The sequence below is a fragment of the Numenius arquata genome, chromosome 8 (genome assembly GCF_964106895.1).
Source record: "Numenius arquata chromosome 8, bNumArq3.hap1.1, whole genome shotgun sequence".
Classification (NCBI taxonomy): Eukaryota; Metazoa; Chordata; class Aves; order Charadriiformes; family Scolopacidae; genus Numenius; species Numenius arquata.
In genome coordinates this window covers 15,844,619-15,862,736 of record NC_133583.1, presented here as the reverse complement: position 1 = coordinate 15,862,736, position 18,118 = coordinate 15,844,619, and the positions used below count along the sequence as shown (strand labels likewise).

The window sequence follows — 18,118 nt, the reverse complement described above, 5'->3', positions numbered from 1 at the left end:
CTAAAATATCTTAAACTTGCTCTGGCTGAACAAGAATCAATTCCTTTGAAGTCGGTGGTGTGCTCTGTTACCAGTGGATAAATCGGCCTGTAAGCTGCTGAGTATTATTTTTTCCTGCAGCTTCCTAGACAGTGCAAACAGCATATGAGAGTTAGTACTGTGAGCCTGAAGACTGCTGTGGCAATACTATCTGGATGTGAGAGTAAATTCTAAACTTCTCTCAAATGTTTGGCAAAAAAGGATATTACAGGGCCAATGATGTTCGATCACTTTTGTCTTAATTTCTTCCAGTCCAGTGAACACACCACTAAAATTCAGTTCTGTCTGACTGTCTGGATGCCTGTTACAGAAATCTGCCTTACCTTTTGGGCAGTCAGCGCCCAACCACTGCACAGAGCTCAGCACCCCTACAGTGCTGCTCAAGCCTGGACTGAAGGTCAGGGGCTGAGCTTAAGTGGGGCTCCAGAGCCTGTGTGTAGGGGGTGTTAGTGGAGACCCTAAATGAGACTGTTGGGGGCAGTAAAGCCTATTAGGGCACTTATGCACACACCCGTATATGCACATAATAATGTATATAAGCTTGTGACAACTATATGGATGTTATCTATATCGATTCATGACTTTTTTAAAGCCATGCTATGAATGTGTATTTCTTATAAGCCATATGTATTTTAATGCCAGCCATGTGTTTATATTGTTATGAGCAAAACCTCAATGTTTTTTATTTCATAGTAAAAAAGTGTTTAATTTAAAGTAGGTGAAGATGAAGAAGATGAGGAGGATGAACCAGAGGTACCAGCAGGCCCACGTCCCCGTAGGATATCGGAACTAAATATGAAGGAGAAGATAACACCGATCCCTGAAGGGAGTGCCTTCTTCATTTTCAGCAGCACCAATCCGTAAATATAATTTTGAAAAATACTGGTTTAGTCGATGAAGGTTTAACAGTGAAGCAACTGGCCTCCTTCCAGTAGGGTTAGGAATAGAATTCCAGTATCTTCAACAGGAGAGAGATTGGCTTATTTCCTAAAATTTTCTGAATGACTTATTAAAAGAAAAGAATTTTATAAATATATTAATTTGCTTCCCACTGTTTGTACATACAGTCTGTCAAGTCTGCACGTGCATGAAAAGTACCCTTTAGTGTATATTAACTATTTAGTATGTTAGTCACTGGATATAAAAGGTGTGATGTAACATCTGAGAATCTTCTACATGAGAGAGATTCCTGGTAACCCTAGGAACCTTTGTGGAGCAATACAGGTGAGGAAGGAGAAAAGAAAATGAGAGGGAGAAAGGATTTATATATTCCTCTTGTGGTAACAGTATTTTCCCAGATTCAAGCGAACACTGAAGATAAAGGCAAATGATTTCACAAATCAAGAACAGTAATAGTTGAGTTTTGGCAGGAATGGGAATCTTTCACCACTCAGTCTAACTCCAGAGCATTTGAAGTTGCACAGTGATGAAGAAAGCAAGCTTCAGTAATCAATAAAAGTCATTGCTGATTGTTGGATGGAAGCGAACAAGTGAACTAAATTCTGTTCCTACAGACTGAACATAGCTGTTATGTTTATGTATAGCAATTTCATGAGCAGTCTTAGAAGGGAACTTAAGAGTTATTTGGCACGGGAGAACACTATCTTCTCAGTGGTAGAGGTCATCACAATTAAGTTTAGAAGATGGTGTTATGATCAAGATACAATGTTTTGGGCTTGTATCTTACTCACTGCATAGGTTGTCTATGGCTCTTAAAAATTTTCAAACAAATTGGGAAAAGACCTATTTAAAGGAGTAATTTTAAGAACACGTATGCTGAATGCAGAATCATTAGATTTGTTGAACATGTCAAATTGCTTTTGTCCTCAATTAATGCTACATATTCTCAGGCCATCTTACTTGACTAAGATACACTATACTCAGATCATCTACTTAATAACAAGAGAACAAATTTTCCCCAATAACCTTCTGATTCTTCAGCAGAATCTAGACAACTTCAGTGTTGTTCAGTTACAAATCTGATCCTGCCTTTTTGCCAATTTAATCCCAGACCTGCTCTACCAAGGTTCTCAATAGCATGCGTAATAACTTCAGGCTCAGTGACTCTAAGCATATGTACAGTTCCACTTCATGTTATGTGGCTGAAACGTAGCAGCAGTTGTAATCTTCAACACCCACTTGTCCTATAATTCTATAAGGTTGAGTCTCTTAAGTAGCACAATGAGATCTGCAGCATGAATCACATCTCACCATATGAGTATTTTTAACAGCTTTAATAAGAATTAAATCAAACTAGGGATCTGAAATGATTTATTATCTAGTGTTGGTCCTTTTGACATTGGCCTCTTTATGTGTGCAGTGGTACAAACACTGGAATTTATAGTGGCATTCATAAGCCCTTGAAATCCTGTCTCGGATTCCTTTGATAAGTGCATCTTTGCTACAGGTGGATTGGATTTTGAATTTATTTACATTGTTAGAAATCAGAGCAGTAACTTCAGCGTTTGCACTTCTTTTAGCTGCTGATGGTTGCTCTGCTCTGTCATTGTTGGCAGAGTAATAGAAAACATTGTATATTAGCCATCTGCTGAATTCTGTTTGCACACATGGCGTATTTTTTTATCTCTTCTTCAGAATTCGAGTGGGATGCCACAGACTCATCAATCACCACATCTTTACCAATCTCATCCTTGTCTTCATCATGCTGAGCAGTGTTTCCCTAGCAGCAGAAGATCCAATTCGCAGCCACTCTTTTCGAAATAATGTAAGTGCTTCTTTTTCATTTGTGAAGATAAATATATCCTTATGGGATAACAATCCTTTGGGACTGGTGCCTGGTTTTTAATTTTCAAGTTAAGAAACTTTCCTTTTCCTTTTTTAAAGTCATACCTTTATATTTTTTTGATTTAAAACCCATACATCTTTAAAGACAAGTAACCTTATTGATCGAACATCATAGGTATTAGAACCATTTATTATGTACGTAATGTTTTTCTTTTGTTGTCTATTAATATGTTGTAATAAAATATGCTCAAGCTGAGCATAATCTTTATAATTTTCATATTTTTTCGTAATTTTCAGCTGTTGGACCTGATACACATTTCCTGAATCTCTCTTAGTGCCTCTCAGTGTTTGATACTGATTTAAAATTATCAGTTAAAGTTATCACTGTTTATAACATGTTGGGAATAGACTCTGACCTGTCGTCTCTTCTACTTCATTGTATGATCTTGGGGAACTCAGGAGTATTGCTCTGTTAGTAAGTGTATACATTTGTAAGGATACTACCTTTTCCTTCAAAGAAGCAAGTGTGGCCACACTAATGAGTTTGAGGACCACCTCATTGGACCTGAAGATCCTTGGATTCCTGATTGGCCAAATCAGAAACTAAACTAGTTTCACTTTTTTCTAAGTTCACATGTAAGATGAGGATCAGAGCATGCCTAGCTCTTGCCTTGATTCACAGTCAAATGCCATTTCAGCATATATACAAACCCAAAAATTTGGAAGTGTTCTTGCATCTTTTTTTAGATATACTTGGAGAAACAAAATATTTGTAAGAATATTAATTTCAGAAATGTCTCTATTATTCAATAAAAGTGTAGTTTATGTGGTAAGTAAACATCTGTGTTCCCCTAAAACAAATTCCTGAATCCCCCATTTTAAGTTCTTAATAAAGTTGAAGACTTGCCTGTTACTCAAATGCACAAATTAGAGAAACAAAAATAAATTCACTGTCATGACCACTAATGTTTGTCTTACACTTGTTGCACTTGTATTAGTGGTGAAGCAAGCCTCTCATGTTATTGTTTGCGCATGCTTCAGATTAGGTATGAAATAGCTGACATGATGCAACTTGGTAATAGTCTGTGGGGATTTTTGGGATACTTTGACAGAACTTCCAGGCCTTTCCTGTCTAAGATATAAATTGATCTGTAGAGATTGCCACAGAGTTAGAGAAACTCTTCTACCTCTTACAGGAAAGATGGGCCTACTAGGTCAGTAGAGGTTGTATCCCTCTAGTTCTGCCTAATGTAGATGCAGCCTCTGAAAGTCCTCTTCTGGCTTGAGACATTCTCTGAATATTGTTTCAGTAACATTAGTAAAAAACAAAAAGCTAAAACTTTCTTCAAAGGTAAAAAGAGGTCAAAGCACAAAGATGCTCTTAATGTACTATTCAGTAGAGCTGTGTGCTTCCCATATCTATAAAACTGGACAAGTGCAATCTTATGAATAAATCACACTAATGGATAAGAAAAAGATAGCTGATGGGTGATACTGAAATTGTTATCGTAGAAATGGCTTGAAGGGCAGATAATTATTTTTGTAATTAGAGGAGTACTAGGAAAATATAGCTGGAGAGTGGTGGTAACTAAAAGGTGGTAACTAAAATCCTATTTGGGACGCAGAAAAATGTGTGAGTGATTTCAGGAAGGCATTGCCCTCTTGTTGTAAATATTCACAAATGCACCAGTCCTGTGTATTTTTCTTGTTACTACCTTTGAATGATCATGTTCCTTCAACCTGCCAGCTCATCAAGGGAATGAAAGTTTAGAAACTGGAATGCCTTTAAATATTTTCTTTCAACTCTGGAATGAATTCAGTAGTGATTAATATTTGTTACATGGCTTTAATATTTGCCTATTTTTTCAGCCACAGCAAGGGACAGAAGGATGTGATCTTCAACTGAACATGGGGAAAAAATAATTTCCTTTCTATGATCTAATAGGAATATTTTCTTTGTGCGTTGTCTCTTTATTTTATTTCTCCTTCCCGTTTTATTAGTTGCTGAACCACGGGAAACATGTTCCTGTGCACAACTGTTTGCTAGTTGGATTGCTGGATACTTGAAACTAAACCAGTACACTACTGCAGTGCATGTCCATCACTAAATTAGGTGCTGGTGATATGGCCACCTTGAAAGGGTGAAATCTTGGTTGTACTGAAATATATGGTAGTTTTCCTGTAGACAGCAGAGAGGTCAATATCACACCCACAGTCTTTTTAAAAGTTTGCGTATCACCATGCAACTGTTGTGGGTTCTTTTAAATTTCCTACAAAGATATCGCTGCTTTATCTTCCGCATTCAGGGAAAGAGCTGTAGTGCCAATTTTGAGTAATTTAGTTATTCATTAATTTCCTTTGTGACATTCTAGCCCAGTCTATACAGGAACAATATAATGTAGCAGAATGTAGAATGATGTGCATTGAAGTTTTATTTTTTGATGCAATGCTTTGGTGAAAAAAAAAAAAAAGACTTATTATGAATAAGCATTTATTCCTTGTGTAAGAGTCTGTATCTCTGCTAAAGGCTGAAGAAAGTATCTGTGAAAGCTGATGGAGGAAAGTCTGAATTGAAAGAAAGTGTTGCCTACTGGGTCCTGTTAACTCTTTAGTAATGAAATCTAATATCTAAGCAGAGTGGTGTCTGATAAATTTTTAAGTAAATAAAATGGTTGCATAATAGCTGGATTTTTAAACTACATTGTCTAAATTCCCCATTTACCTGCTTAGACTAATTCAGGTATTGTTGTGCATGTGGTCTAAACTGTAAAAATTTATTAATAGATGGATTTCTTACTGTGGCACATATTATACCTTGCAGATACTTGGTTACTTTGACTATGCTTTCACAGCCATCTTTACTGTTGAAATCCTGTTAAAGGTAATGCATTGTTAATTGATCCTTGTTAGCTCAAAAGCAGCTTTAGCAATAATGTTTGTAACTTTTTGTTTACCTTCCAGATCCTAGGGTATGCAGATTATGTCTTCACTAGTATGTTTACATTTGAGATCATTTTGAAGGTAACAGGTTTTTAAAGGAAGCTTGTTTAAAAGGATTTTCCTTGTGTGTCACCTGCCAAGAAAAGGCACTTGAAGTGTTCTTCGCCTTTTCTCTAAGCGATCAAAGCTAAACTTTTTTTAAACCGGAGGATTTTTTTATTTGACAGTTCCTCATAGTTTTGATTGGTTATTTTTTACCATTGGATGCATGAAGAAGCTGATTTTTTTATCATTACATCAATTTAATGATTCATTTTTTTACCCTTTTTAAACTTACAGTTCTCAGAAAAGGGAAAAATAATTCACTGCGCATGAGCTTTTCCTTCTCCTTGCTCTGGCATTTCCAAAAGAGATAATCAGTCTTTTAAGGAGGGAGCATGTAATTTCTCATTTCTTTTGCTGAACTATATTCACAGAGCTAAAATAGTAGATAACTATTTTCTTGCAATAGGACTTGCAAGATATCTTGCACTTATCTCTCTATATACTAAGATACTTTGCATTTATCTTGGGCATACATTTAAATACACAGAAAGGCATAATTATGCTTGCTTAAATGTATTACCCATGCATGAGTCAAAAATTGGCATTTTAATGTATGGTTTGTGTACTGATTATTAAGAATATCCATTGGGGTTACTCAGATTTTAGACCATATAACTGAAGATTAGGTTCATGTGTAAGAAAATGCTGAACAAAGAAATAAAAATTTTTAGTGGAAATTTGCAAAATATTTTTTCAGAAATTTACAGGTGATTCTTATAGGTTTCATGCTGTGTGTATTCACCATGAGTTTTTGGTTGAGTAACCCTGCCGTATACACTTACAAATTTCTGGTACACTAAGAATCTGTACATAAACTTTGCATTTCCAGTTGAGGGTTAAGCTTAACAAAATCTCTTCTCCCAGCTTTTGCTCATATTGCTGTGCATACTCTTCACAATGCAATTTTATTAATACTAATTGATGCAGTATTTGGGCTGTTTACAAGATAAGCTGTACTGTAAGTAGTAGGCTATTTTTATGCTTGCGAATATTCTCCCAGACTTACGTTTATCCCCCAATTTTTCATTTTCAGTAGTGAGGAGCTTGCTATAGAACTGATTAATCTTACAACATTCATAGCATTCTCAAATAAATATCCATATTTTTCACTGCTAGAGAAAGGCCAAACTAAAGGAAAGAAAAAAGCACTGAAAAGAACTGTAGCATTAGATCAAACTAGTTCCCAACTCATAATTTGAGAAGCCATACAAAATGTGTTACCACTGTTTCTGCATCAGAAGAGAGTCTGAAAACTTCCACATGCTCTGAACAGCAGGTTGTATAGTCCCTGCAGTTCCAATTGTGTTTTTGTAGGTGAAAGAGGAACTATAAAACATGGCATAGAAAGGCATATCTGGATGTATTAAGAAAATCAACATTCCTACTAACTGCAAATGTTCTGACACTGAGCAACTGGAGTTACTCAAGGGCAGCAGGAATCACTAGAGTTTGGGCTGCTGAAATCTGGCGCTGTAAAATATTACAAAGGAACAAGAAGGCCCATCGTAGCCAAAAATGTTGATGCTCCTGACTCCACTTCCTCCAGCAGTACACTGACATGTATTTATGAAGAAAAGTAAATTGTACCATAAAAAGTGTAATGAACAACCACAACATGACACACTTACGTATACAGTGCCTGCTTTACTAACACGTCTCAGACACTGGCTTTGCTTGCTTATGGCTGGCGTCCTCCACGTCTTCCATGCTGGGTTTTGCGCTGTGCTTTCCACAGTATCTGTTGTTCAGAAGCTGCGTGTGTTCTGCAAGGAGTAAATTCAAGACTAGACCTGCAGTAACAATAGCATTCCTTATTTTCCAGGCAAAAAATATATGAAACTGAAGTTAAGATAACCACAGGCAATATTATCAGCTGCAGCAAAGAAACTCGTCCAAAAAACAAGCATTACAACAGAATTAACTCTCAGCATGTGGAGAGTTTCTCTATGCTCTATTTTATTGACTGGTCTGCATACATGAGGATTTCCACATTATATGGTGTCGAGTATGTGAATGAGGATATGAATAATAGAAATGCTGCACATTTAAGTTTAAAGCATTTAAGAATTCTCTTCTGTAACCTCTACATGGTGCTCAAATCCAGTTTACCATCCTGTTGGAGTGCTTGGGAAACAGGAAAACATGAGAGCAAAAGTCAGGTTAGGGCCTTGTGCTTTTAACCTCACCTCAGCTGTGCTTACCCCACACCGTTTAAACCAGTCCCCGCTGGTGTGGAATTGCAGGCAGGAGGAAAAGAGCAGCTCTGGTGGTGCCCCAAGTGCTCAGCTCAGAGAGTGTCCTGCAGCATCTGTTGCACTGAAGGCTGTGTGATAAGATAGAATGATTTGCTATAGAGAGTTTTAGTCAAATGCTTCCACTGAGTTTTGTAGGGATTGAAATATGAGTGTCCGTATAAAGATGGGGAGACCTGTATTCACCTGTATTTTCATGTCAATATATCCTTACTTTTGTCTTTACATGAAGCTTTGTGTGCTGCTAACTGCTAACGTAATACGGTGTGTGTATTTGTAGATAGATGTAGGTTTGATATTCAAGGTTATTTTAGTGTTCAGCTCCCACTGACTTTAAGTACAGCTGTAAGTGAAAAGAGCTAGGAGTTTACTGGAAGTTTTATGACGTAGTTCCATTACATCTCTTATGTCATGGCAAGGTTAAAGCTTTAGGATTTTTATTCTTCTAGTTTTGAGGAGCATTTAGTATTTGGATCATGACAAAAGAAAGTTTAACATGAGAATAAGGAGAGAAGGGCTTCCAAGAAAAAAGCATTTTTTTATAGTTGCATTCCTTTGCAGATATATAGCTTTCACTGACGCTGATGGATTTTCATGCAAAAAGCCTGCAAATTTTTGCACACAGGAAGTGACACAGTAGACTGTGAGATGCCCATTAACAGTTGGTAGCTCTTTTCTGCATTGTGGAACAGTCTTGAAAGATGTAATAGTCTGCTGCAAGAGGAAAGGAAATAAAATCTTTACAGTCCATCTTGAGCAACAGAACAGAAAATAATGTGTTTAAAATGCACAGTCAATACCAGATGTTCTCTGGCTGCCATTGAGGTTTCTTACCTGTGGAAAACAATAGTAGCTGCGAGTACTTCAAGAGGACCTTAGGGCTGAAGAAATTAGAATCCATGTGCCTGAACTAGCTACTAGGTATTTTTCAAAGGTATCTTTATTTTAATTTCAAGTTTAGTTTCAGTGTTTCAGTCTCAATCCATAACTATGGAAAAAAACATGGAAAGTTCTACTCAAGTGCAGATTCTGGGCTTCTAATGGCTTAACTGGATTCCTCTGTGCATTTTTTAACTAGTACTTACTCTCAGTTATGGTAAGGGTCTAATTCATAGATTCAGGAGCCAAATTCAGCTTTGTGATACCTGAGAACATCTGCCCAGATTCTGTCTGCAGCCATAATTAGTAGTCTCTATCACTGTCTCCTAATGAAACCTGCAGATGATGCATGCAGGTTCCTTCACAAGATACCCTTTGTGTGCTGCTCTCATCTCAATCTAGGCACAGAAAGCCAAAAATTAAGAGAAAGTCCAACAGCGAGAGCGATGTTTGATATTCCCCACAGACCAGGAAAACTCAGGGACCCTTGTCCACACACAATACAGAACAATCTATGGGTTGTTCCAGGTTATTCCAAGATACCACTCATGATCATAATGTGTCTCCTGTGAGCCAAAGGCCAATAGGAGGGTAATGCTGCCTTCTGACAGCCTTATGCTGGTTCTGTACCAGATTTGACTCTCAGGTTTTTGCAATACACTTTGAGCTCTTTCAATTCTCAAGACAGTATGAATGATTAGGAGTCAGAATCTGGACCTTACTGTTTACTAAGCATGGAAATTTTATGGTTCTTGTAGTCATTTTTCTAACAAAGGCCCAATCAATTCAGTGTAATCAGCTCAGCCCAATCAGTTCTTACACAAAATATAACATTTGTTAACATCAGAAGCAATTAACACATTTGCTGGTGTTGCTTGAGCAGAATTTTTGATTTAAATGAAATATTTAATCTACATAGTGGGATTGTTTTATATCTCAATTGCTTTTAGAAAATGAGATAACATTGTATGCATTCACACTCTAGGCAAGTGTCTTGTAAACAGCCTAAATGTGAATTTGAATAAATTGAAATATAGACTAAATGTGTAACAATTCTATTTTTAGATGACAGCTTTTGGAGCATTCCTTCATAAAGGGTCCTTCTGCAGGAATTATTTTAATTTGCTGGATTTGCTGGTTGTGGGTGTTTCTCTGGTATCATTTGGTATTCAGTAAGTACTATATTTACAATGTGCATGATTTATTTATGCTTTGGGGTTTTATGCTGAAATCGGTGTTCCAGCTCCTTTTGCTCCCCCATTGTGTGGGGGTGAGCAGTATCAGTATTCAGGGTTGGGACTGGCAAGAGGGTTGTACTTTATATGGAGAGTGTTGTAACTCATTACTATTACGGGTTGGAAACAAATTACTACTTCCCACTATTACCAAGAGAACAAGGAAGAGCACCATGACACTGTAATGTATAACAAGTAATTTCTGAAGCTTCAGGAGGTTTATATACCCTCTTTTGTGTGCTATTGCCACATCTACAGTCTAGTTCTATGAGCTTGCTCTTGAAGTGTTGGCCTACTGGGATAGGTGACTGGACAGTATTTGAAGGGGAGAGTTGTACCTTAATCAGGAATGTAGTGAAGAGATTTCTTTTCCTTTCTTTAGATCAGGCTAAACATAATAAAAGAGTCTGAAGGTGCTTATTGATTCACTGAGCAGTTGTGCCTCATTTAAAATGTGTGTGTGAAACCCTTAGTGACCTAGAAAAGAGCAAGGGCTGGGTGTCAGTCAACTGCTTCCCATGTGGTATTCTGCTTGTACTGGAATATCTAGTGCACAAGCTTTCAGTTTCGCAATATGTTCTTTAAAAGGCAGTCTGCTATTACTTCCTCAAAATGCAGTCCTAGCTTCTTAAACAAAAAAATGTGAGTCACCTGAGATCTTTTCATCTCTAGCTGGTTGGAAATTAAGGGATTCATTGATTTACAGAACTTACACAGGGTCTTTGAAAGAGCTTGTCAACACTGAAAAATACTGCGGGGATTGTCTTGCTCCTGACCAAACTTAACTGCGTTACAGTGTCAGACAAGCTGCTGAGCTGTTGATTTTCAAGTTGCTCCAGAAATCAAAATAATTCTTATGGTGTTTATGGGATTAATACTATTTTGTAATATTAATAAAGGATCGATAAAGAAATACTTTAAAAAAAACCTTGTATATATATCTAGAGACTTTTTTGAAATTTCATGTATAAGGAAGTTGCATGAACATTGTTATTCTTAGTACCAAAATCAGTTACCTTAAAAGTAACAGAATAACTTTTTTTCCCCCCCCAGATCAAGTGCTATCTCAGTTGTGAAGATCCTCAGAGTTTTAAGAGTCTTGAGGCCTCTAAGGGCAATAAACAGAGCAAAAGGACTGAAGGTGTTTATTTTTATTTTTTAAGTTATACTTCTGTTGGCCTGAATCTTTAGTCCTGCCTCAGGTTAAAGATTCTTGGACAAGAAGAATTGCCCAGAGGAGTTCACTGGGCAAGGACATGAATCAGTTCCTGATTATTAAACATATTAGGCCAGATTCTGCCCACAGTTGCAGCAGTTTATATATGGAGGAACACCAGCGCCACGGAGAGCAAATTTTGGCCATGACACTTTCTCTGAACCAACATGCTAGAGCAATGTTTTAATTGTTTTTCTGTAATGCTTAAGTAATTTTTAGTCAGTTGGTGTGGATAGGTCTGTGTCAACAGACTTACGGGCAAATTTAGAAAACAATTTTAATTATGGTAGTAAGTATAATACTGACAACATAAAAATAGTACTTCAAAAAAATAATCTGAATGTGATAAAACAGGCTTTTACAGTATGTATTCTGTGATACTAAGTAACAAGTTGTATTAAAATATATTTTTTTTCTTTCCAGCATGTTGTTCAATGTGTCTTTGTGGCTATTAGAACTATTGGTAATATCATGATTGTTACAACTCTGCTGCAGTTCATGTTTGCCTGTATTGGAGTGCAGCTCTTCAAGGTGAGTAGACACGCTCAAAATGTACACTGCATCAAAAAAAAGTTGAGTTGAATTCTTGGGGGCTTCCTGCTGGAACTGAGTTGGTCCCATTCTGAACCAGTCATAGGATAAATATGTTTATTTTGCATATTCTGCATTTTGTCATTGCTTTTTGTTTTATATGTAGGGAAAATTCTACAAGTGCACTGATGAGGCAAAACAGAATCCCGAGGAATGCCGGTGAGAACATCTTTGATCTAAGAATGTCACATTGTATTTTGAACAATTTAAACTGTAGCAGATGTGGGCAGGCATGTGTCAGGCCATTTAGGTTTGTGTAAATCGTAATTATAATTTTAAATCCACCAGAAAACACAGGTTAGCAAGGAAATAAAACAAGCTTAGGGATGGAGTAAAACAAACTGTTTTGAACAGAGCATTGAGCAACTCTGAGGCTAATTTCATATTTCCCTAATGATAATTTGTTTCTTTCCCACAGAGGGATATACATCGTTTATAAAGATGGAGATGTTGATAATCCAATGGTCAAAGAGAGGGTCTGGCAAAATAGTGATTTCAACTTTGATAATGTTCTCTCTGCTATGATGGCTCTTTTTACAGTATCCACGTTTGAAGGCTGGCCAGCGTGAGTGAATTCTCCATGTTTTCACAGCGTGTTAAGACAGTTATGTTTTCCAGAACAAGTCTTTATCATTTACCAGGCATTTGTTGCATTTTGGGGCAACAAAGCAGTCTTATTAAGGGAAGAAGGAAAAACCCTACTGTCCTTCTGAATCTGTCCACTTTTCCTGTATTTCTTCATTCACTTCTATCAAGGCCAAACTTTTGTTACATTGTTTGATTCCTAATCTTTCAGCTACTTTTGCTATAATGAGCTATTCTTTAGCTCATATGGAATTAATCCTTTTAGATGTTTATCCATCAATGCTCTTTAATACTCATATAAAAATTTTAGCCCTTTGAGTAAAGCTCCTACTACAAAATCAGGCAATAGTACGCTGCACAGAGAGGCCCAGGAAGAGCAAATTACTAGCACGCACTGTCCCTCAATGAGAGAAGTCTTAGAGGACAGCATTATGTGGGGAAAAAAAAAACCAACAACCATCTGGTCATTACCTTGATTATTTTGGAAAAAAAGTATATAACATTATGTGGTGTGATTCTTCTGTTTTCAGTATGCTTGTAAGCACTGTCAGTAGCTAGAAAAAGATAACAGTAAAGAGCAGACCATTTCTGAAATCTGTCCTCTGAGTCTGCATATTTTACTCTCTTTTGTCATTTTAATGCTAATGAAGATAAAATTTTGTTTGTTTTTCAGGCTGCTATACAAAGCCATTGATTCAAATGGCGAGAATGTAGGACCTGTATACAACTACAGAGTGGAGATCTCCATTTTTTTCATCATCTATATCATCATTATTGCTTTCTTTATGATGAACATATTTGTTGGTTTTGTGATTGTTACATTCCAAGAACAGGGAGAACAAGAGTATAAGAACTGTGAGCTGGACAAAAATCAGGTTAAAATTAATAATGAACTCTTAACTTTTGGAAGTATTCTTTTTTATTTATGCATGAAGAGCTTTCTGCTTTGGGTCAGAAGAGGGCACCAAACACATATCTTAGTAAAAAATTGGAATTAGTACATACTAATAACTTGTATTCAGGTCACTGAATGTTCCTCTTTCTGTAAGCCCAACTTACCAGACTTGCTGTGAAGGGTGTTACATTAAGCTTGTCACCTTCTTAGTGTCTCACTTATTGGTGTCACATTAAGAAGAACACAGCACTTGCCAGTTTATCCATAGACAAAAGTAGGTTTTACAATAAGAACAGGAAAATAAATTTTGTGTTCTGAATAGTCTGAAAATGTTCAAAATGTTCTACTGTTCACTCATCACCCCCCTCACCCCCACTTATTTGTTTAGACATTCACAGGAGATATTTAGATTCAAATTAAAAAAATAATCTGTCCACTTTTACTGTTTAATCCTTTGACTCAGAAACTCGTCAGTTACCAGTGGTGATTTTCAGGTACCCTTGTCTGGCTGTAACACACTTCATTTAAACAAAGTTAAGCATGAAACTTCAGCCAGTGTTCATTCTGCATTTTGTGCCCCGTCAGTCAGCTCTTATAAGCATTCTTCAACAGACAAGTGAAAGGCCCAGCCTACGTGAAGATTTCAGGCACTAATAGAGTAGGAGATGAATCCATAATGTTCCTACATCCATGACATGATTTTGCTGGGCAGTTTAACTGAGCTTTTAGAAGTCACTCTTCCTCAGTATTTATTTTTCTGACTCTAGGGTTTTATGCTATGCAGTTACATTGGTTGTTGAAAACTTAGCAAAGTCAAATCATGACTTACAGGTGAATTAATAGTCATGCTACATACTATATATATACATACATATAATCTGCGATATTATACTGTGTACTACTATATATAAAAGGTATAAAGGTGAAACACTTCAGAATTTCCATGAGCATTATTTGATTCTATGTATGTGACTGAGTATGTATATGTTTAGGTACAGTTGTAAATGACCAAATGAGGATTGGTAAGCTACTTGATTACTTTATTAACACTTAGTAATAAACCCCCCTATATCAGGTAGATAGACTGTCTGTTTTTAAGACTTACATTTAACAATTTGCACTTATTCATGATATTATCAGTTAATTAACTGTTAGATATAGTCTGACAAGTTTTGATGTATTTGCTTTTTACAGCGTCAGTGTGTAGAATATGCCTTGAAGGCACGTCCTCTTCGTAGATATATTCCAAAAAATCCTTACCAGTACAAGTTCTGGTATGTGGTGAATTCTACTGGATTTGAATACATCATGTTTGTCCTCATCATGCTGAACACACTTTGCTTGGCTATGCAGGTAGGAAAACCAGAAGCTCTTTGGAAGCTGTTGGCATGAATTGCAGGGAAGGAATAGGTGATATAATGCCTTTCATTTATAGTAGCCTATATTTTTTTATGAAGTGAAATTTAAAAAGAGCACCTCTGATCATATTACTTTTCTGTGACATGTTCTAATCTGTTCATCAGTTCTCTGAAGTAAAATTGTTTAAAACAGCTTGATGTTGATAAAGTTCTTCCTAACCTAATCAAGCTCTTTGGGCTTTATTTTGTACCTGCAGTGTAATTTAATTTATATTATATGTGTGTGTTACCACAATAATCCATGTGCAAGAAAATCTGAAGAGAACATAAAAGTCTAATTTTGTTAGCAAACATTTCTTTCAACCCCTTAGACTCTCCTATCTAACATATATTCTTTTATGCAGTGCCTTTCAGCATTACTTCACCTCTGTGTAGTTTCTGTACTTGTTCTGTGTTCATTTTATACATGTACTACTCCATATTGGGTTGGATTGGACTGGATGATCTTGGAAGGTCCCTTTTAACCCAAACCATTCTGTGATATTTCTATGCTCTGTGTCTGTATCTTCTTCAGAAGTTTAAAAATTTAATATATGGAGCAACTCTAGTTTTGTGTGATAATGCAAACCTTATGCAAACATATTTTCATGTATTAGCTGTATTCCTACATATACCTGCGTGTATTTTTGCATGTGGATTTTTTTGGTGTGTGTATATCTATTTTTATTTTTCTAATTTTACTATATTATGTATACAGTTCTTCACCAGCTGCTTCTCTTATCTGTGTTTCCAAGTTGTCTCTCTCATTTCCGCAGTACTTCAGATTTTGATAAGAAAAAGAATGGTTCAAATTCAGTTTACAAAACCATTCTATTTTTTTCAGTAAACTTGCATGCACTGTATCCTGTTAAAAATTCCACTCCTACACAGTAGATGTTATTCTGTGACGAACATACCATGGGCTTTCTAACCAGGTGTGACACAAGGTTATTTAATTTTAAAACCTAGCATAGAAAACTTGGGAAAGTGCTGTCATCCTTTTTTGAGGGAACATTTTTCTTCTCAAAGCCATTTCTCTGGAGATTCCCTTAGGATGTAGAGGAATGACAGTTTTGTCCTGCTTAAGGCCTAATCAGAATAGATTTAAACAACTCCATTCTTGACCAGAGATATTCCGCTAGTCTTGTATGCATATAGGTGTGCATCATATATACGAGTAGAATGTATTTTCCTGTGCTGCATTTTTGCCAACTTTGTCTTAGACTGCCTTATTTTCACTTACTATTTTAAAGCCTTCACTTCTAAAAGTATTGTATTTTTCATTCCCAGCACTATGGACAGTCTAAGATCTTTAATGATGCAATGGACATTATGAATATGGTTTTCACAGGAGTGTTCACTGTTGAAATGGTTTTGAAACTGATTGCATTCAAACCCAAGGTAAGTTTTAGATATGATTTAATTAGGTCATCACTACAGGAATTAAGTATAACGTAAGTTTCACATTAGTGATGTATTATTCAAAGAACAAAAAGAACCCACATTTCCCACATTTATCTATCAGTGAAATCATAATAGAAATGTTAATCTCATAATATGTATATATGTAACTCCAGGAAATGAAATGCAGATATCAGAAAAAATATTACAAGGTGGTTGACGAGATCTGGAACATTTTGAAGTAATGATAATGTCCCTTTGTAAATCAGATAAATCATTTCCTGCTACAAACATTACTGCTTCTTCTATTCGTGGTACGACATTTATAACTTAGCACTAAGTTAATCTCTAGTAAAGACCTGTATGTTATGTTATATTTCCTATTCTAAAATGCAAAAGTATTTCTTTACTTTATAAAATATACCTAAGCACTACAAACAGACATATAAATAATTTGCATATTCAATAGCCTTTTTAGATTTTTATGTTGTCAGCTATACATACACAGGATTTGGTAGAGGGCCCCACAATGAACAGTTGAGCCTTAAAGGGACACTGTCAAAATGAATAATGCAGACACATTTTCAAAAGTAGATTTGCAAGAGAGACTGATAACTATAATTGCTAATTGAAAAAAAAAAAAAGAGATGAAAATCAGACTGTGACAGTTAATGCAGTCTTTGTGTTCAGTTCTCATACTCCATTTATGACAGTGCAAAAGTTAATAATGAAAAACTAAATTTTGTTTTCAGTACAATGAAACCAATATTTATTCTGAGCTTATATCTAAGTAAGTAAAGTGTGGTCCCTTATTATATATGGAATTTGAAAATAAAACAGTCACACCATTTGAAACTTACTGATCTCACCATCTAAGGCTGGTATTTCTCATTTTCCATGGCCCTTCTTTCAAAGTAATCAGGATATCTGCATCTGTAATTGGCTGTGAACTGTGCCCTTTCTTGGTTTTGTTGGGAACTGAATGACTGTAGGCTGTGTGGGCAACCTTAATTCTTGCTTTAAATAAGCCAGCTCTGATACTTAGAACAACATAGTCACGGCTGCCTGGAGCTCAGCATGGACTAGATGTAGAACTAATTTCCAGCCTTTCAGAACTATTTATTCAGCCTGTGTTTAGTCATGAGCATGGCCGTGGAGCCTGAGCTACTTGGTTTAAAACTAGCTTCTATTTGCCTGCAGAAGTAAACAAACTATCCATCACTCAAGGTCTGGTGTTGAAGTGTGAAGTTCTGGGTGAATGCTTACCCACTCCCGTAGTCTCGCTCTGAACTGTCCAGTCCATTGTATTTCTAATGAATTTATTTGTATTTTCGTGTCACCTATCTTATTTAAATGCTAAGGATTACACATTCAAAATAACACAATATGAGGCCCCAGAGGAGATAGCTCAGATGTGTGGACCACAGTGTCATGAGTATGCTGATTGTGTTTCCTGATTCGTATTTCCTGTTCTATATCTGTGTTTCACACTGAAGTTTCAGAAGACTTTGCTGTATTTTATCATCTGCTCTTTGAAAGAAGATTGTGAATCCTTGTATGGTTCTCCATGCACTTGTGACTGTAGTCAGAAATAGCAGCTAATGCAAAATATAGTGGTCTGATCATGAGTGTATAAATCACAGAGCTCCATTTGTATTATGAACTTCCTACTCATTATCAGATGCAATGTCTTAATACTGGTCTCTAAGACTTTGTACAATTTGAGTTTTAACTCTGTTGCAACACGGTTTCTATCTGATGGATACCTTTACTGCCAGAGATCCCTGGCTCTGAGAGTTTGAAGGGCAGACGCTGTCAGTGACAGGTCCTCATTTCCT

General features: G+C 36.3%; 1 protein-coding gene across 1 annotated transcript in view; it reads left to right on the top strand.

Annotated features, from left to right (window-relative positions):
- Positions 1 to 18,118, top strand: part of CACNA1D (calcium voltage-gated channel subunit alpha1 D) — a 195,429-nt gene that overhangs the window by 123,401 nt on the left and 53,910 nt on the right. The window contains exons 19-29 of the mRNA XM_074151414.1: positions 755 to 899; positions 2,635 to 2,764; positions 5,606 to 5,665; positions 10,026 to 10,132; positions 11,249 to 11,336; positions 11,835 to 11,942; positions 12,109 to 12,161; positions 12,421 to 12,567; positions 13,261 to 13,462; positions 14,677 to 14,835; positions 16,170 to 16,280. Coding sequence (XP_074007515.1) covers positions 755 to 899; positions 2,635 to 2,764; positions 5,606 to 5,665; positions 10,026 to 10,132; positions 11,249 to 11,336; positions 11,835 to 11,942; positions 12,109 to 12,161; positions 12,421 to 12,567; positions 13,261 to 13,462; positions 14,677 to 14,835; positions 16,170 to 16,280 — 1,310 coding nt within the window. The remainder of the gene's footprint in view (positions 1 to 754; positions 900 to 2,634; positions 2,765 to 5,605; positions 5,666 to 10,025; positions 10,133 to 11,248; positions 11,337 to 11,834; positions 11,943 to 12,108; positions 12,162 to 12,420; positions 12,568 to 13,260; positions 13,463 to 14,676; positions 14,836 to 16,169; positions 16,281 to 18,118) is intronic.